This window comes from Eutrigla gurnardus, assembly GCF_963514095.1.
Source record: "Eutrigla gurnardus genome assembly, chromosome: 1".
Classification (NCBI taxonomy): domain Eukaryota; kingdom Metazoa; phylum Chordata; class Actinopteri; order Perciformes; family Triglidae; genus Eutrigla; species Eutrigla gurnardus.
The window spans coordinates 1,672,304-1,692,929 of NC_139915.1; the positions used below are offsets into that span (position 1 = coordinate 1,672,304).

Genomic DNA, 20,626 nt, shown 5'->3' on the forward strand with positions numbered 1-20,626 from the left:
TGTTATTTTAAAGCAGCACATGCCTGGAGGATGAACTTAGCTCTTTGAAACGTCGACACGTCGGCGTGCTGCTCACTAATCTTTCTTTGTCTTGCATTTCATTTGAGGAAATCTGCAACATCACCATGAAATCCTTTTAAGGTGACCCAAAGACCTCCCATTCTGTGTCCAGCTGTTCCGATGTTGAAGAAACGGCAAAAGTTATTTTTTTTCTTCAGAATGATTCCTCATGCCGGCTGAAAGTCAATGAGATCTGGAACCGTATTAATGGGATTTTGACCAATGCTCTCTGTTCTCTAACAGATGGTGTGTAGCATGAAACATGGCTGGGATTATGAATTCCATGTGTAGTAGATTGTTCTATCCAATCCATATGCCTGAGACTTTATTTTACCAGCACATAATGCTACAACAGTGTAAGCTGCACTGCACACACTCCACATGTATGATTCTGTAAATACGTGAAATAAAAAATGTATATAAAACAAATACGTGAAGAGTTGTTGTAGCTGCTGACTGACATTAAGTCTACTGATCTGAATCTGAATCAAGGGTGGAAGGACAGAAGGTGTTTTATGTTATACAAATGCTAAACCTTATTTAAAAAGTGTGCATTTAGACCATATTATGTACTTTATTTTTGATCAGAAGGCATTTTGAGATTTTTTTGAAATTTTGAGGTCCTAATGTCCAAATCTAATTCTAACTCTAGGAGAGAGAAACTAACGGCAGGTTCACTCTGGACGTGGAAGCACCGCTTCAAGCCAGACGTCGTGTTATCAGTAGCCTGGCTGCATGGTCACTCCACAAGTGCAATTCAGCACCGGTCATTACCAAGCGATCCTGCTCCTCTGCTGTTTTAGATAATCTCTGTCTGTCTGTCTGCCTGTCTGTCTGACTGTCTGTCTGTCTGCTTGTGTGACCATGTGTCAATCAGGGGATTTGAAACAGCAGGGAGAAAGGGGAGGAAAGTCCAAAGCGTGGGATGCATATATATTATCAATGAATGACAATGAAAAAATATATAAATGTATATTTTATATTGTTTGAAGATTCCAGCTTCACTTGTGCCACCGTGGACCAAAAGGACACCGAAGATCTTCCAAAACCCGGGGAACACCAGAGTGAACAACATGGCTGAAACACACTCACACGCCAGCCAGGAGGAGGATTTAGGATTCACTGAGGGTGGGACTATCAGGGGGCACCTTTGGGCCCTGGAGCACCCATGGGTTATTCCAGTGTTGCCATCACACATTACATGGACTATTAATCACTTCATGTTTTTATAGCTGTTCATTCATGGTTAGGAAGGTCCTGTGTTGTGTATTATCTTAATAACTTTCTTAAAGTAGTAGCCTGCTTCTTCAGAGAGAGAGAGAGAGAGAGAGAGAGAGAGAGAGGGGGGAGAGAGAGAGAGAGAGAGAGAGAGAGAGAGAGAGAGAGACACAGAGAGAGAGAGAGAGAGAGAGAGAGAGAGAGAGAGAGAGAGAGAGAGAGAGAGAGGCAAACATACTCACTTTAGTGACAAATATGTCACCTCAGAGTGAAATGTTTGATAATCACAACATCCAATTAGACTACGTGAGTCGTGCGCGCGCGCGTGTGTGAGGCTATATATGCGCGTGGTCTCACCGGTTCGCCCGCAGACACACTCAGGACGATGACCCGAACTCCTGCTCCGCTTCGGAAGAGTTAGTTGCGTTGGAAGTTCTTGAACAGCAGCTCACCGGGTCTAACTGTCCCCCCCCCTCCGGTTCTCTGGTGAGTCTCGGGGTTTTGTACCGGCACCATGGAGGAGCTGGCCCGGGAGAGCATCAGCCTGCTGGCCCGCTCTGCGTCGCACTCGGACCCGCCGCGGCTCGGCTCGTTCGGCGCCGTGTTCATCATGCTGAAGTCTGCGCTGGGAGCCGGACTGCTCAACTTCCCCTGGGCTTTCCAGAAGGCGGGCGGGGTGTCGACCGCCGTCAGTGTGGAGCTGGTGAGCATCGAACCTGCGACCTTTACTGCTCTTGTCAGTGCACTCTTTAGAAAAAAGTTTTACACACGCCTACACAGTTTCATGGGAACTTGTAACTGCAAGTCCCCGTTGCGTTGACCTATGACCTCTCTGAGAATATCCGGCTGGTTCGGAGGCTTTTGCCGGGTTAGTTGGACCGTTTGTCCTGCAGACTGTATGTATAGACCGGGCCGCTCTCATCTCTCCCTGGTGTGAAAGAGGCACATCTTTTTCACAGGTGAGCTCTAATGAAGCTTTTAGTTTAGGACTGCAGCAAGAAAATGTGTGTGTGTGTGTGTGTGTGTGTGTGTGTGTGTGTGTGTGTGTGTGTGTGTGTGTGTGTGTGGGTGTGTGTGTGTATGTGTGCGTGTGTGTGTGTGTGTGTGTGTGTGTGTGTGTGTGCCAGCTTATTGTGCTGGGGTTTGGTAGTCTAGGGCATGGTCATCGATCCGTGGACTACAGCCAGAACAACAGCCAAACAGTTTGTAAAGTACAGCTCAATTCCATCATAGGAAGCATGTTTATCTGGAAACGGAGACGTTCTTGTATCCCTGAAATTGTAATACAGTGTAACATGTGCTGATCTGGATCATTCAAAAAATTAGATTCTTAATGAAACCTGACTTGTAATGTGGAATCAAATAAAGTACATGAAATGTCATGGATGGATCTACATTCAGACATTCCTCTGATTAGTCTTGAGCCTAAATGTGAGTCTTTTTCCTGTTTATGCCCCTATAATACTACAGAGACCAAACAGGCTACATTCAAATAAAAAAGTAGAATAATCTCATGCATGCTGTCTAAAGATCTGTTCATGTGTGTCCTGCAGGTTTCGCTGGTCTTCCTCATCAGCGGCTTGGTCATTCTGGGCTACGCCTCGTCGGTCAGCAGGCAGAAGACGTACCAGGACGTGGTGAGAGAGGTGTGCGGAGCAGCTGTGGGTCAACTCTGTGAAATCTGCTTCTGCTTCAACCTCTTCATGATATGTGTGGCCTTCCTGGTGGTGGTGCAGGATCAACTGGAAAAATGTAAGAATGAAGTACCATTACATTCACATTCTCTCATTACTCGCTTTAGTTTACAGGCTCCTGCCTTTAATTCCACCTCTCTCTGTGTTGAAAGCGTCGTCTTAAGGGTTGCCATAAATTCCAATTTCCCGTTTTTTAATTTATTTGTTTGTTGCATCTCTCACTCCCTCGTTTCATCTCACTGCTATCGTACATAAAATACATGCTTAAAATGCTAATTATGAGTAAAAAATATGGCCTATGCCTTCCTTCAGGGGTTCCAGCCAAGCAGACGGATCAATTAAACATATTGTATAAGTTCCACAGCAGAGAGACTACAAACCTTAGTTTGACGTGTTATATTTAATGAATTCAACGTTCTTGTGTCTAAATCTAGTGTAGCCTACTCACAAATCAGCAGCATCAGACATGTCTCTACTGACATGTCTCAGACGTTTCAATGGAAGCAAAAAAAATGAACTGAAATTAAGGTATTAATCATTTTTAATTGGTTAATATATCCATCCATGTTATGTCGCTCATCTGTGTTCTGGTTGCATTAATGTGATTAATTATATCATTAGGAACTATTTTATTGGATGTTTATAATAATGAATAATTCTGGGCCATATTGTCCCGACGGCTTCTCCATCATACTTTGAACGCTATGACTATTAAACTGGTTTTAATCTGCATTCCATGTGGTGTTAGAAAGGTTTGAGTTTAACTTGGTTAACCCTGCAGAGATTCTGGTCCGGAGGCAGAGAAATCATTTAATCAGGCTTTATATGACGGCTGAAATATTACATCTCCAAGCAGTTAATTACAGACTTAATGTCCTCGTCTTATGTGACTGTTTCTCTTGTTTCTCCATCTCTAAATTAGAGACATTGTCCCTAAACATGTGTGCACTCTAAATAGCCTTAAGTCCTAAATAATAAATATATTCATAACTGTATTGTAGCACAATGTTTTAATGTTTTGAGATTGTTATCAATAGCAGCCATTTCCCATATCAAACAAAATAATCACTCAGACGTCGAGTCATCCGCACTTTAATTTTCATTCTATGAGGGTGAACATGTGACTGGGAGCAGTAATGCTTCCCTTTTTTCATTTGTTTGTTTGTCGTTTTGTCTGAAACCCTTCAAATCCCTTTAATGTTTTTGCTCTGTTCCAATTTTAAACAGAGCATTTGATTGGATTTACAACCTCCCCCCAAAAATCTATGTGATCAGAGATTCTGCACAGAGCACAGATACAGTACAGATGGAGCACTTTACTGTAGCGAGGAAGTGGCTTACAGACGTATAGGCGTCCAATGCATTCATCTCACATTAAAACAACATAAACCAGGAGGTTAGCAGGTTACACTGTGAATGCAGACTATATTATCTTATATTCTCATGTCCTGCAGAAATAAACAATGCTTTGATTCTTCCTCCAGTGTGTATTTCTTTATATGAGACGGTGACCGGGTCCACTGAGGGAGAGATGCCGTATCACTGGTACACCGACCAGCGATTTGCTCTCTTCATCATGTGCCTCTTCATCATCCTCCCCCTCTCCATCCCAAAAGAAATCGGCATCCAGAAATACACAAGGTATACGACTCTTATGTGGTCCACGTGGCATCTAGTTGAGCGTTTATGTGATTTAACGTTTTCCCCCTCATGTTAGTGTGTTGGGGACGCTGGCTGCTACGTATCTGTGTGTGGCAGTCATTGTCAAATACTACCTGATGGACAGCCACACCGCCGTATTAACTCCAGAGCACAGCCAAGGGTCAGTAACACTGGTCGTGATGGATGCACATGTGTGTTTATCATTGGCATCTCATTTTATACAGCTGCTGTGTGTCAGTAAATGTGTGTTTATGTGTGTGTGTGTTTTTCAGTGTGAGTTCATGGGCTTCAATGTTCAGTGTCGTGCCGACCATCTGCTTCGGCTTCCAGGTAGGATCCAGCTCAGGGACTAAATGTTGTTCAAACGCGTAAAGATATGTAGGATCACCGAGCAAACAGCAATAACAGACAACTAAACCAGCATTTAGACATTATGTCCATAGAACCTGAGGTCTTCACTTCAGTGTTCCTGTTATAACATAACCGGCAGATTCTGACCATAGAATGCCTGAGCAATGAATGCTGACGCCTAAATGCAAAACAAAACTGTAAAAGGAAGAAAAACAAACACATAGGAGGTCTGAACCTGTGTTTTTGGATGCAATTTCACATTTTAGGCTTTCTCATATTTTGTAATGCCAATTGCTATTATTGGTTGATCTGTGATAATATTTCTTGTTGCCTTGCACACTTGTCAAAATGTGCTTTTTTTTTAACCTTTCTGCTTTTAATGCTTTTTCATCAACAGGACATTGATTAACTCTTTATGAAGTAACACCAAATTAAACGTTTTCCCAGCTCCTGTTTAGATACACAGGCAATCACCACAGCATGTCCAGCCAAAGCCATACACATATTCATATTAAAGGAAGAGAAGTACATATAATAATATAATATACTGTATAACCATGTACAACCCACCATAACCTTTGTATGGAGGGTTGTACAGGATACAACCCTCCATACAAAGCAGCAGCCATGACTCTGGATCACTCATTAGTCCCCTAAACATGATCTTAATAATCGGTGTGTGTGTGTGTGTGTGTGTGTGTGCGTGTGTGTGTGTGTTTGCAGTGCCACGAAGCCTGTATTGCGATCTACAGCAGCATGGAGAACCAGAAGCTGTTTCACTGGGTGGTCATCTCTGTGGTCTCCATGTTCTTCTGTTTACTCATCTACACTCTAACCGGTGAGTTCAGCGCCGGAGCGTCGGCGACCTCGGTGTAACTACGAGCTTCCCTGAAAGCTGTGAATCACGTCCACTCTCTCACCTCCAGGTGTGTACGGCTTCATGACCTTTGGACGAGAGGTCGCCTCTGACATTCTGATGTCATATCCAGGAAACGACGTGGTTATGATCATTTCTAGACTTCTTTTTGGAATATCCATCATCACCATCTATCCTATTATTCTTCTTCTGGGGAGGTGAGCGCTGTGGTTGGGTTTGTCTCCTGGTGTGTTTGTTTCTGTGTGTGTTTTCACACTTTTAACACGGTGTCTGTGTGTGCGTGGGGCAGATCTGTCATCTTGAACCTGGTGCTGCGTGTTCAAAGGCGTCGTTGGGGAATCGTCACTCATTCCTTTGAGAGTCGCTGCAGGGTCGTCCTCACCGTGATCTGGATCGCCGTCACTCTCTCCATCGCCATGTTCGTCCCCGACATGGGCGAGGTCATCAGCGTCATCGGAGGAATCAGCGCCTTCTTCATATTCATTTTTCCTGGTATGTAAACATTGGATTCTGTGTGTGTGATTGTAATGACATGGTGTGTAATGTGTTGTTTCTATGTATTTATGGGCTGTATTTGTCTTGTTATATAGTCTCACCTGTATGGAAGGGGCTCTACAAAGTTTGATGTGTTTATGTTACAGGTCTTTGCTTATTGTTCATAATGCAAACTGAATCGGTGTCTCCAAGAATCAGGTGAGTGAGAACTTCCAGACTCATATATGTATGAGATTATTATGATGATAAGTCATTCTCTTAGAATCTATCTGTAACGACAGATAGAAAAGTGCATTATTTTGTGGAAATGGCTGGTCTCAAAGAAAATTAAGGCATTTATTTGCATTCATTTCCAGAGTAGATTTGATCTATTGTGTTATAATATGAGGATGTTTGAATACAGGAAGTTATACTTAATGCTTATTCATTACTGATAAGCAGAACATTCACATTGTTGCCTAACAATGTGGAGTTAAAAGACATCCTGGTGTTTCTTTTGATTCCCCTTGTTCTTCTTTGCAGGGTGATTTTCACCATTTGGGGAGTCATAACGGTTGTAGTTGGAACCTTCATCTTCGGACAGAGCACCACCATCGCTATCATGGAGCTCTGCGACAAACTCTGATTTTCACCCCGTTTTCATCACTCTATCTGCAGCCGCTGCGTCACTCTGACTTCACAGCCTTTTTCTTTGCATTACTAAAAGTTGCATTTATAAAGGGGATTTGTAGTTGTATATATGATGCTTATTAAGGTCATCCATGACCTGGATATTAAATATGTTTACTGTTTTATGTGACGATGTAATATTTCTCTGATACATACATATTGGAACCAAATATATAATATCAAAGAGAAGAATGTAAAGGTAACAATTTAATTGTTCAGTGTGTGTAGTAAAAATGTCTAGTATTTTATTCTGTATGGCTATAATATACTCACAGTATGAATATTCCTCTTTGCGTCCACATGTGTGCTTGCAAAACCCTGCCAGGGGGCAGTATTGGTCTACAGAAGCATTATTTATTTATCTGCATAGTCACTCATTCATATGTGTGGAACTGCATATTGGAAACACAGATATAAAAAAAAAGTTAAAGTTATCATGGCGCCGTGGATCATTTTGACAACAGTCCCAAGTTGAAGCATAACAATGTTATGTTTAACGTACAAAGATGGATTTTATATGATGATAGATGATAACATGGGTCAATCAAGTACATGCTTCCTATCCTTCTTCTGCAGCTTTGTATTGTACCGACCTCCACATGGCCTGAACCACATGAGTGATGTACATCTGTAGCTTGCGTTCAGCACAGATTGATGGCTGTGTGGCTGTTTATTGTTTATTGACTTCAAACTGGAAGGAGTTATGGCACGCTGCCTGTGAGTGTGCACATGCTCACACATGCGTGTTATGGAATATGACTGCTTGGTGATTTACAGTAAATCCAGAAATCGCGCACCATATCTGTGACATCATATAGGGCCCTACTTATCATCTGAACACGCGCACAATAAGAATTTAATTCAAAAGTAGAGCGTCTCGAAACACACCGCAGCTCCTTATAGACTCTTCAGCTGTGTGTGTGTGTGTGTGTCATCTTGTGCTGCGTTAATGTTCTTAAGGGAAAACCTCAAACTGTGATACTCTACTTGTGTTCAGCCCATGGGATTACATTTCAGCCTGCTGGCCAAATGACTAAATCCACTAAATGCAGGCGAACAAAATCCTTGAAAATCGTACAAACTCCTTCTTGAATCCTACAGCTGCACACTCTCGCTCTTCATTTTTTTGTGACATCTTTATTATTTACTGCAATGTATCTGAGCTATATTTCTCCCTTGTTGATTGTAATAATTGTTTCCAGATTTCTATATGATATTTTACCCTGCACTGTGCATTATCTGCGTGCTATTAAAAAAAAAACACCTTGCTCTACATGAATAGGCCCACAGATTTGTGAAGGCAATTCAGCAGTGCTGGGAAATATAACTATCATACATGAGGATACCAAGAGCATTTCAATTGTCTCTGTTCTCCCATGCAGTTCAAACCAACAGTCTCAGTTTTAGTGCAGGCAGAGGTCATGCACGGGAAGGCGGGTCAGCGATCCAAAGGTCAACAGGGAAAAAAACGGATCAGGGGCAGCAAAACGTACAAGCTGTAGGAAACCAAAACAGGCACTGGTCATGCAGGAGGTCTACACAAGGAAGCTCAACGTGTAGACTGGGACAATCTGGCAGGGAAGCGGTGTGTGAGCAGGTGTGGACTGACTGGGTGACTGATGGGTGATGAGGTGCAGGTATGGGGAGTGGGAGGGAGTGAAGCCGGAGTCCATGAGTGAGAAACAAAATAGAAGAAGAGCTAGAGTTCAGTCTGGACCGGTCGTCACTGTTTCAGACTTTATGCCTCCAAAAATGAAAAAATGACCCACCTATAAATTATGACTTCATAACAGCACCTTCCCAAGCGTGGTAACATCTGAAGTGCTTGTGATTCGTGGCTTGTGTCACATGGTTGAATGTACTTATTGTAGGTTGCTGGATAGAAGCATCAGCCATAAACGTAATGTAATTTGCTAATCAGCACTAAACACAAGGTACAGTTGAAGCTAATGGGAATGCAGCTAAAAGAATAACAGGAAACCAATTTCAATTTTGACCTGATGATGGCTCTAAAGGAAAGGTCAGTTAGTTATTTCAATTCAGCCTGAAGGGAACATGGATGTCTGTCTGAACCAGTTCTAGCCATCTAATAACTGTGGAGCTATTTGAGGAAGAACGTGATGGACCAACCAACACTGCCATCACTAAAGCCATATCCACAAAAAATAATTAATTACTCCCTGTGTTACATTAGGCTTTCATTTTCTTCGGCATGTGAAAAACAATTTCCAGCCCTCATCATTATTATTATTATGTTGTCTTCTGTAGCTACATTCTTTAAAAAAATAGCCTATAGACTTGTTAAAGTCCTAATTAATGAAATGCAGTTTGTAGTAGGGTTCCTTTTAAATGTTAATTGTTTCTGATAAGAGCGCGTGTGTGTGTGTGTGTGTGTGTGTGTGTGTGTGTGTGTGTGTGTGTGTGTGTGTGTGTGTGTGTGTGTGTGTGGTTTCTCCAACAGTCAGTGTCACAATGATTGTAATCTGGATGCCTTTTGTGTGCAGAATAGAAAAACGCTATTAAGCTCCTGTTTAATTTGCAGATAGCTGGCAGGTTTATCGTCATATTAAAAGGGGGATGTTACTGTATTACTGTGTGTGTGTGTGTGTGTGTGTGCCTCTGTATGGATCACATGGTTGTGTGAATGTATTGTATGACATTGTTTCTATCAAGGTTATGAGCAGCAGGTTGAGATCATCGTGATGGAGATAACATGCGTCCATCACTTTGCCGCTCTGGTCTTTATTGAAGTGGTGACAGCAGATGTCTGACCTCCGGGCTGAACTCTGCCGGATAATTGCGGTCGTGGCCATGAGCTGAGGTGAAGGAGAGGACTCTGTCACCTTGTGTGAGTGCAGCAGATCAGGATAACATGAAATCCCATTGTCACATACCGTTGTTTAGATGAAATGGGAATGCATTTTTTTTTAAATGTCTATCAAAGTAAATTGCAATGGGCTTTGCAACCTCTGATGGATTATTTTAATAAATATTGCTTCTCAGATCAAAATCGGAGAGCAAACAAACAAAAATGAACAGGAGAAGAGGAGACTTGTCTGATGCCCGACATGCAATGCAAACATTTAACAAACCAGTTAAGGTTTTAACGTAATTTTAACGACATAAATATTACATATAAACAAGCATAGAAATGACAAAAGTAGCCATGGTACCTTTTTTTCAAAATTTCTATGATGTTTTTTGTCAGGAAGCATTTTTTTTTTTACCAAAAAGATGTGAATGCTGCAGTTATCACTTCACTCTATTTGGATGTAGAGATAAAGGAAAGCAGGAAGCCTGACTGCGTGACAGGGAGAAAACATTTATCATGCAGTCTTATCTTCATTGTTATTCATAGGCTCATGTGTAAATGCAATTTTACAATTTATTCTGAATCATGTTCCTTTCAGTACATACACACCATATCTAACTGAAGTAAATGTGACAAGTCAAGTTTTCCGGGGCTTTGTAGATCGGACAATATACATATGATTATTATTAATTATTATATTAATATGAAGCCACAGTGTCAAAAAGCAAAAGGCACTGGTAATAGTTCTCCTGGTTAACTGGGATGGGGTTTGATTCCCTGTGGTATCCTGCTGAATATTTCTACATTTGAACGTAAGTCCATATTTCACTAAATGAATTGAAAAAAAGATTCTGCGTTCATTGGTGTTTTGAAAAAAAAAGGGATCTTTTCCTGCATAAAGTCAAGTATTTAGTCCATACTGAACATGTTCCAAATACACAAATCCATATTTTTGCTACTAAAATATTGTACAAATATGCCACATGATGAAATGCTGGCACTCATGTGTTGTTGCAGTTTTTTTCCTTCCATGTAGCTTCCTGCATCCACTAGGTGGCGCTGAACAACGATCTCTTTTTTTTCTCACAAAATTGGTCCGAAGTAGGAAAAAATATAGAGCACATTTTATCGTAACGTAGCACGGTTCCTAAGAATCGGTGGTGTAGTTAAGTATATTTACTAGAGTACGATTTAGATTTTATCTCCATCTTCATACCCGACTACATTAATTTGAAAACTTTATTTACTTTGTAGGTTCATATTAATATAATAATTAATAATACAAATATTTATATGGCTAATGAACTTGACTTCTTCCAGCTTTCTTGCCTCGCAGGTGCACATGCAGCACTGTGGTTGTTTTATTTACTATGCTACTATTTCTGCTTTATTATTATCTTCATTATATTATAAGTTGTTATTTTGCACTGCCATTACTCTTACTTATTACTTCTCTCATTACATGTATTATAATATCTATCATATGGATGGACTATGCTGTATTTGTTAAAATGTTTTTTCAGGGACTTTTCAGGGATGTACGTACGCCTTTAAATAGGCTACGCCCTCTAGCCAGGGCACATGCGCAGTGTCGTTCATAGTCACGTGGACGCGTGGTTCCGTTCCCTGACAGCAGCCGCGTTCCGGTGAGTGTATTCTGTGTTTTCATGCCCGTGTCGCCACCGACAGACGGCTCCTCGCCTGACGTTTATCTCCGAGACGCTGCGGTCAACACCGAGTCGCCAAAGTTGCTCATTCCGGGTTTCAGTAGACGCAACTCGGCAACGTGCGTTGCGTCTGTAGGAAGCGACCCGTTTAGCTTCAGCTGAGACAAACTTTTGCTTTAACAAGTATCACAACAAGTATCACACACGAGTATTTCCCTGTCCCGACACCCCCAAGACATTTATCTGAAGTTCACCATGAAACACGTCACTCCGTTCATCCCGCTTCAGATCGAGCAACGTGTTGACAAGCGGGGCAGGAAACAAAGCAATCCGGTTTCTATTGTTGCTGCGTGCAGATCTCAGCAGGACGTACGGAGGCTGTGGCAGACTGGTTACCTGTCTGTCTCTACATGTCTCCCTGTGGTAGACAGGTTACCTGTCTGTCTCTACATGTCTCCCTGTGGTAGACTGGTTACCTGTCTGTCTCTACATGTCTCCCTGTGATAGACTGGTTACCTGTCTGTCTCTACATGTCTCCCTGTGATAGACTGGTTACCTGTCTGTCTCTACATGTCTCCCTGTGATAGACTGGTTACCTGTCTGTCTCTACATGTCTCCCTGTGATAGACTGGTTACCTGTCTGTCTCTACATGTCAGCCCTGTGATAGACTGGTTACCTGTCTGTCTCTACATGTCTCCCTGTGATAGACTGGTTACCTGTCTGTCTCTACATGTCAGCCCTGTGATAGACTGGTTACCTGTCTGTCTCTACATGTCTCCCTGTGATAGACTGGTTACCTGTCTGTCTCTACATGTCTCCCTGTGATAGACTGGTTACCTGTCTGTCTCTACGTGTCAGCCCTGTGATAGACTGATTACCTGTCTGTCTCTACATGTCTCCCTGTGGTAGACTGGTTACCTGTCTGTCTCTACATGTCTCCCTGTGATAGACTGGTTACCTGTCTGTCTCTACATGTCTCCCTGTGATAGACTGGTTACCTGTCTGTCTCTACATGTCTCCCTGTGATAGACAGGTTACCTGTCTGTCTCTACATGTCTCCCTGTGGTAGACTGGTTACCTGTCTGTCTCTACATGTCAGCCCTGTGATAGACTGGTTACCTGTCTGTCTCTACGTGTCAGCCCTGTGATAGACTGGTTACCTGTCTGTCTCTACATGTCTCCCTGTGATAGACTGGTTATCTGTCTGTCTCTACATGTCTCCCTGTGATAGACTGGTTACCTGTCTGTCTCTACATGTCTCCCTGTGATAGACTGGTTACCTGTCTGTCTCTACATGTCAGCCCTGTGATAGACTGGTTACCTGTCTGTCTCTACATGTCTCCCTGTGATAGACTGGTTACCTGTCTGTCTCTACATGTCTCCCTGTGATAGACTGGTTACCTGTCTGTCTCTACATGTCAGCCCTGTGATAGACTGGTTACCTGTCTGTCTCTACATGTCGGCCCTGTGGTAGACAGGTTACCTGTCTGTCTCTACATGTCTCCCTGTGATAGACTGGTTACCTGTCTGTCTCTACATGTCAGCCCTGTGATAGACTGGTTACCTGTCTGTCTCTACATGTCTCCCTGTGATAGACTGGTTACCTGTCTGTCTCTACATGTCTCCCTGTGATAGACAGGTTACCTGTCTGTCTCTACATGTCTCCCTGTGATAGACTGGTTACCTGTCTGTCTCTACGTGTCAGCCCTGTGATAGACAGGTTACCTGTCTGTCTCTACATGTCTCCCTGTGATAGACTGGTTACCTGTCTGTCTCTACATGTCTCCTTGTGGTAGACTGGTTACCTGTCTGTCTCTACATGTCTCCCTGTGATAGACTGGTTACCTGTCTGTCTCTACATGTCTCCCTGTGATAGACAGGTTACCTGTCTGTCTCTACATGTCTCCCTGTGATAGACTGGTTACCTGTCTGTCTCTACATGTCTCCTTGTGGTAGACTGGTTACCTGTCTGTCTCTACATGTCTCCCTGTGATAGACTGGTTACCTGTCTGTCTCTACATGTCAGCCCTGTGATAGACTGGTTACCTGTCTGTCTCTACATGTCTCCCTGTGATAGACTGGTTACCTGTCTGTCTCTACATGTCAGCCCTGTGATAGACTGGTTACCTGTCTGTCTCTACATGTCAGCCCTGTGATAGACTGGTTACCTGTCTGTCTCTACATGTCAGCCCTGTGATAGACAGGTTACCTGTCTGTCTCTACATGTCTCCCTGTGATAGACTGGTTACCTGTCTGTCTCTACATGTCTCCCTGTGATAGACTGGTTACCTGTCTGTCTCTACATGTCAGCCCTGTGATAGACTGGTTACCTGTCTGTCTCTACATGTCTCCCTGTGATAGACTGGTTACCTGTCTGTCTCTACATGTCTCCCTGTGATAGACTGGCTACCTGTCTGTCTCTACATGTCTCCCTGTGATAGGCTGGTTACCTGTCTGTCTCTACATGTCTCCCTGTGATAGACTGGTTACCTGTCTGTCTCTACATGTCTCCCTGTGATAGACTGGTTACCTGTCTGTCTCTACATGTCTCCCTGTGATAGACTGGTTACCTGTCTGTCTCTACATGTCTCCCTGTGATAGACTGGTTACCTGTCTGTCTCTACGTGTCTCCCTGTGGTAGACTGGTTACCTGTCTGTCTCTACGTGTCTCCCTGTGGTAGACTGGTTACCTGTCTGTCTCTACATGTCTCCCTGTGATAGACTGGTTACCTGTCTGTCTCTACATGTCTCCCTGTGATAGACTGGTTACCTGTCTGTCTCTACGTGTCTCCCTGTGATAGACTGGTGACCTGTCTGTCTCTACATGTCTCCCTGTGATAGACTGGTGACCTGTCTGTCTCTACATGTCTCCCTGTGATAGACTGGTTACCTGTCTGTCTCTACACCGTTTCAGTCATTCTGCTGTAAACAAACCTGAGTAGCTGTCTCGTGAAACAAACAAACAAAAACATGAATTAAATATTCCTTTATGGGTTGAGAACATTATTGTACTTTTTAAAATAAATAATTTAAAAACTCACTGGGATGTCTGAAGGATTAGCTGTCACAAGCTGAAAACAGCAATTTTTCACAGTACAACAACGAGATCTTTCATCTAACGTAGACTCTCGTGTAGTTGTTTTATGTTAAGATATGTCGAGCAAATAATGTTATTTTCAAGTCTTATTAGAGGTTGCTGAGTGCTGTGGTAGTGATGTAGAAAACCTTGATATTCTGTGTTCTCTAGTGAGGTAATCACCACTATTTACAATCTGCCTTGTTGCCTGAAGGCACCACATCATAATGATTCGACATTAGTAATTCAACACCGCTCATGCATGCAGAGATGAATGGCTGGTTGAGGAGCTGTAGCAGTGTATAATTCACCGTACAATGTTCCGTTTCCATGCAAGCAGGTCACATAAACCAAAAAGCACAAAGTGGATGATGCCATCGGCACATTTCTAACTCGTTATCCTCGTTCAACAGGTGTGCAGGATGAGTTCAGGCAATGGCACCAGGAGGAAAGTCAGCAAGAAGGAGCATTTCAACAACATGGTGGCGTTTGACCCTGAAACACTGACAGAGATTCAAGGTCTTTTTAGTAAAGTTAGAACCTATGTGAAACCTTCCGATGGGGAATGGTGCATCCCTGACCCCAACGTCATTCTCAGACACTCAGTGGAGGAGAACAGCCGGCTGCAGGCCCTGAAGGCGTCGCTGAACGACGTTAAGAACCAGCTCAGTGACAAGAACGTGGAGGTCTGGCATCGGCACACCAACTCCACCAATCGAGCCGGGAAGGTGATGGCCTCCGTACGTCCTGCTACCAACGCGGAGATCTGCACGCAGGCCTGGTGCAAGTTCACTGAGATCTTGGGAACCTTTAATCTTCTTCCAGAAGAGGCTCTTCGAAACGGAGAGCTTAACACGGTCCACTTGTGTGAAGCTCCAGGGGCTTTTATAACCGCTCTGAACCACTACATGAAAACCAGGGAGTCCACACGTTACTGTGACTGGAGCTGGGCCGCCAACACTCTCAACCCGTACCACGAGGCCAACGGCGGCAGCACGACCATCGCAGACGATCGGTTGATTGCCAACACGCTGCCCTGGTGGTTCTTTGGCTCAGAAAACACAGGCGACGTCATGATCCAGAAACATTTACTGGAGCTGCAGGCGTTTGTGGCAAACATGCACAGAGTTGATATGGTGACGGCAGACGGCAGTTTCGACTGTCAGGAGCACCCGGACGAGCAGGAGGCACTGGTGGCTTCACTGCATTACTGTGAGGTCACGGCCGCGCTGCTGCTCCTGAGCCCCGGTGGATCCTTCGTGCTGAAGATGTTCACCCTGTATGAACACTCCTCCGTCTGCCTGCTCTACCTGCTGAACTGCTGTTTCCGCTGTGTCAATGTCTTCAAACCTGCAACCAGCAAGTCGGGCAACTCTGAGGTTTATGTTGTGTGTCTGAACTACGACAGCAAGGAAGCTGTGAGGCCCCTGCTCTCCAAACTGATCCGTAATTACGGACCATCTCTCGCTGACCGAGAAGCACTCTTCCCAAACTCGCTGGTCCCAGAGTCGTTCCTGAAACAGCATGAAGAAGTGTGCTTGTACTTCCACACCCTGCAGGTCGAGACGATCACAGAAAACCTGCGACTGTTTGAAGGAATGAGCACAGAGCAGAGGCAGCGAATCGAGGGCATCAGGGACTCTGTGGCTCAGGAATACCTGCAGCGCTTCCAGGTAGGATGTCTGTGGACAGACGACAAACTTGTCATGTAATAATTGAGCTTAAAAGTTAAGCCTTGACATTTGAAACGGCAGTTAAAAACAAATTCTCCTTTAATGTACATTTGTTGTCATACAGTTGTCCTTTTTTTGTCAACATTGGCCAAAAAGTTATGCATTTTTTGGGTCAATTTTAAGTCTTCAGTTTAGATAAATTCTTAATGTGTCTCCCAATGAGAAATATGGCCAGTCTTCAGTCGTGCACCTGACCTGATCAGACTTATCTGCACCTGAACCCACACCCAAAGATAATGTAACTTGAACAGATCTTCAGAATTAGCCATCCGTTTCTGGTTTGCCTTTTCAGGTCTGCAACAGATGGAAAACCTAATAATACTAAGTGGCTTTCAACGGTTACAGATATTAATGAGTTGATACTGTAATAATTGCCTCTGTGTGTAGGTGTGCTTCCTTCCACGGAGTCGATGGATGTCCCGTAACGCGGTGAGTCCCGCCTGCTCCAGCGCCTCAGCGGGCCGACCTCTGGGACAGAAGAAGCAAACAGGCTCCTTCAATGAGCGGAGGGAATTGCAGACGCTGAGCTGGAGGGAGCGCATCAAGAGGGGTTGCCATGCCTCATGGATACAGAGACACTGCACTGAAGCCTTCGGGACAGGCTGCACACTGGAAGGACCCCTGTCCGAGTGTTGCACGGAGTCTTGGTACGTTATCGCCGGGGCTGCACTGAAGAAACTCAGAAACTCTCCGTTCTGTGACGTCGAATTGTTGAACCACTTGAATGAAGCCGTGATGGACACGGCGGTAGACTTCACTCATGCACCTCCGTGTGACTCCTGCCAAGTGGTTTGCGCGGCCTCCATCTTGTCCGATGTGGCGCGTCTTTGCGTCTTCACAGCCGACAGCGATGGGAACAAACGGCAGAGACGGTGCTTGGTGTTTGGCAGCTGCTCAGTGTGGGGAGCTTGTGAAAGGCAACTCGGGGATTTGGTCTTAACGTTTTCTGCCGAGCCTTCAGCTCCTCAAAGAGGCTGCATCATGCACGATGGGGAGCCGCTGTACCAGCAGCAGCTCTTGAGTTGTGTCGTGTGTTCCCTGCAGACCCTGAACTCTGGGGATGCCCTGCTTCTGCCTGTGTTCTCTGCCTTCACCCGTGTCACCGCAGCTCTTGTATTCTGCCTGCATGCGTGTTTTGGCTCAGTCACGTTCAGGTGTCCGCCCCCCTCAGGCATAGTCGGGGCAGTGCTCGTGTGTGTTGGCTTCTGCCCTGACACTGCTGCACGAATACTCCCTGTTCTCACGGACGTCCATAACCACATGGGTCAGTTGTTAGGGGGAGAGGAGGGCTCGGGTGAAAATCTGCCGTCTGGGCGTCACGCTCAGGTGCTGCAGTTTGTTCCCATGGAGGAACTGCTCACCGGAGGACTAACCGAGTTCCTGCGGACCATGAACTCTGAAATCATCCATCAGACGTTGCATTCGCTCATGCAACCATAGTGAACTTTAGTGAGCTGAAGTGCCACATACAGCGAGGAGTCTGGTGAGCTCCTCCAGAGCTGAAATGTAGGCAGATCTCACCTCTGGGGCACAGATTGATTAAATTCTGTTTATCTGAAAAACAAGCCCGAGCATTTCCCCTTTAGCAGAATGATAATGGGTCCAGCTAGACTAAGTGAGCTGTGACTCCAGGGTCCATGCTTCAGAAGCTGTCATGATGTCACAGACTGTTCAACTCTGTGAGCCTTCAGCAGTGAGTGAATCATCGTTGTTTGCTTATTAAACATTGCACTGCCATAACGCTGTCACACTCACAATGGTCAATTAAAGCAGGGATCAAAATCAATGCAGCAGTTATAGACGTCATCTTTTTTTTTTAATCCATTAATTCTTCTTCCATGACAAACCAGAGCCAGCCGACGCTGATTCATTACTTAAAGCAGTTGATTAGATTACACAAAGCCCCTTCTGGAGCCACAAAATACTTTCCTGACTCTACCTGTTAGATTAGCGTTCCACTGAAATGATGAAATACATTTACAAGCATAGAAAGCAGGAGGGACGCTGGTACAAACACAATTAGACTGATACGTTGACTGGTGATCCTATTGGCCCATTTAAGCCAAACGCTGATATAAATCTCTATCAGCGTTTTTATTTTGGGAAATTCATCAATACGACATGTCCGTCACATATATTACAATTTTTGGAGGCTTTACAATTTTTTTTGACAGAAATAGAAATAAAGTTTGACTTTTGAAAAGGAGAAAATTATAAAATGAAATGCCTAAAAAGTTTAAATGCAATCAAATTTAATTATTATCAAAAAATACTTGAGTTTTAATACTTTAAAATATATTTTACACAGTTTGTTCATAATTGATTCCATAATGCTTTTTTTTAAATTTTACATTAGCATTATCTGTGTAAACTTGTCAAAAAGTACATATATATTGGTAAATCTCTGATAAGATACATTCTTATATCCACCATATCAATGTATCAGGTGGGATGAGGTGTGATGTTAAGAAAGGTGAACCTCCAAAACATCTGTTATTATTTCAGTTCCAGTGAAATATGAGCAACATGCAACGCTTTTAACAACCTGCATGCAAGAATAACATTGATGATACTAACTTGCAGTGCATCAAAATAATTTTCAACATTTGCTCGGCAGAAAAGGACTTTAGGGAAGCTGAATAAACGATAGTCAAACCTTCAGCACTGAACCTCCTGTCACTCACAGATGGTTTGTGTTGAAACTCGCATCACATGTTGAGTCTTTTTGTCTTTTTGCCATTATGTAGCTATTAAACGACTTATTGTCTAACAATTAATTTCTCTTTTTATGTTCAGCAAGAATTCACGTATGAAAGGACGGCCTGCGTGCACCAAAGTGTTTTATACTGTATGGATTACTAACTAAGCATATTGGCTGCAATCACAATATGCTGTTTGCTTATTTTTATTTTTTAACTTTCATTTTGTGGTTTATAGTTTATATAACAGTTGTAAGGAGTTAATTTTCTTAGAAAAATAATAAAAATGCATTAAAAAAAATGACAAAGTGTAAGTTTTCTGTTCCCTGGGAATGCATGGAAGTCTGTATATCGGTCATAGCGGGGTAAACACAAGTGTAAATGGACCAGGTAAGCCACGGCCCTTAATTGATGTTATTAATAACACCTGTGTTCAACCTGAACTATTGATCCTGTATGGTGGGACTGCACATGTACAGAAGGTTCTCTCACTATGTATGGTGGACATAATTCACTCTGAGTTGAGTTTATACCCGAGTGCTTGCCAAAGATTATGGCACAAGAAGATGTGTGATTATATTCTGTGGCATCTGTTAATGTGAGATAACTGCTTTACTTTGTGTAAAACAGGCTTTGCTGGATATGTGGGTTGATTCTTCTGCAGTGAAAGAGCCGATACTGGACCAGGATTCTGCAGCATCTGTGGTTAAAGAGAAGATCCCATCTCCTGCATCAGGAGGACCCTCTCCCCACGTAGGAATGAACAACTCATTCTAAGGTAACGCAAACAAAACAATTCTTAGTTTCAGGTGACTACACACTAATGACAAAACATTGTTATGAATATTATTTGCTATTTCTGCCAATAAATCCCCCTTAATCCTACAAACTGACTAATGCCTCAGAGATCAGCGAGCATGACTCTGATTATTAAAGACTTTGTGTTACAGATCAGTTCTAAACTAACACTTTTTATTACAATCACATGCTTTGGTATACATACATATTTAACCTGTAGTTTTATTTACTAGCAAGTCACACCCAGATTTAATGCAGCAAACGGAATACAACAGTTTATACATGAGGTCTTATTTCTCTGTAGACATTATCGCAAGAAATGACAATGAAATGTGAAAGTTAAACACATCTGACTACATCATGTTATCTTGTGAGGACCACGGATTTTGCAATAATGGAGGCTGAGTCTGTATACAGGATGTATGTCGAGTAATGTAACGGTAATATCTCCAACCAGACGAGGAGCAGAATAAATCAACACACCACTAAGCAATCACCATGAACATCTGCTATCTGTCACAGTGACTGCAGCGATGCTTTCCTGCTACAGCTGTAGTCTGACAGCGAACCCTCTTCATCCGTCTCATGGACGAAAGATGCATCATTCACAGTTTTTGCCCGTTGGACACGTTTTGCAAAACTTTGCTCATTGTGTCAAAACTCGTCAACACGTCCTCCTCTTCCTCTTCCTCTTCCTCTTCCTCTTCCTCTCCCTCATCCATGCTTGCAGAGTTCTCAAAATGGCTTACCTGAAGCCTTTTTATCGCCGGCTGATTGGTGTTCAGTGTAAGTAAGTATTTTCAGGTGTCTATCT

General features: G+C 43.3%; 2 protein-coding genes across 2 annotated transcripts; both read left to right on the top strand.

Moving 5' to 3' along the window:
• Positions 1–1,792: 1,792 nt before the first annotated feature.
• On the top strand, positions 1,793–7,200 carry slc38a8b (solute carrier family 38 member 8b; the record flags this gene model as incomplete). The annotated part of the gene is made up of 10 exons (XM_084010328.1): positions 1,793–1,981; positions 2,832–3,030; positions 4,457–4,613; positions 4,690–4,794; positions 4,907–4,964; positions 5,709–5,823; positions 5,912–6,059; positions 6,152–6,354; positions 6,504–6,555; positions 6,880–7,200. 10 exons carry the CDS (start codon positions 1,793–1,795, stop codon positions 6,980–6,982), a joined length of 1,329 nt encoding a protein of 442 aa, XP_083866454.1. The 3' UTR covers positions 6,983–7,200.
• Positions 7,201–11,451: 4,251 nt separating this feature from the next.
• Positions 11,452–19,302, top strand: cmtr2 (cap methyltransferase 2). The gene is made up of 3 exons (XM_084017472.1): positions 11,452–11,484; positions 14,996–16,255; positions 16,703–19,302. The coding sequence occupies exons 2-3, from the start codon at positions 15,005–15,007 to the stop codon at positions 17,753–17,755; spliced, it is 2,304 nt and encodes a 767-aa protein (XP_083873598.1). The 5' UTR covers positions 11,452–11,484; positions 14,996–15,004; the 3' UTR covers positions 17,756–19,302.
• Positions 19,303–20,626: the final 1,324 nt, after the last annotated feature.

Excerpts from the sequence above, each read along its gene's own strand:
- cmtr2 (XM_084017472.1), top strand. The coding sequence starts at position 15,005 with ATGAGTTCAGGCAATGGCACCAGGAGGAAAGTCAGCAAGAAGGAGCAT. Across the intron at positions 16,256-16,702 it reads AATACCTGCAGCGCTTCCAG|GTGTGCTTCCTTCCACGGAG; the intron begins GTAGGATGTCTG and ends CTCTGTGTGTAG.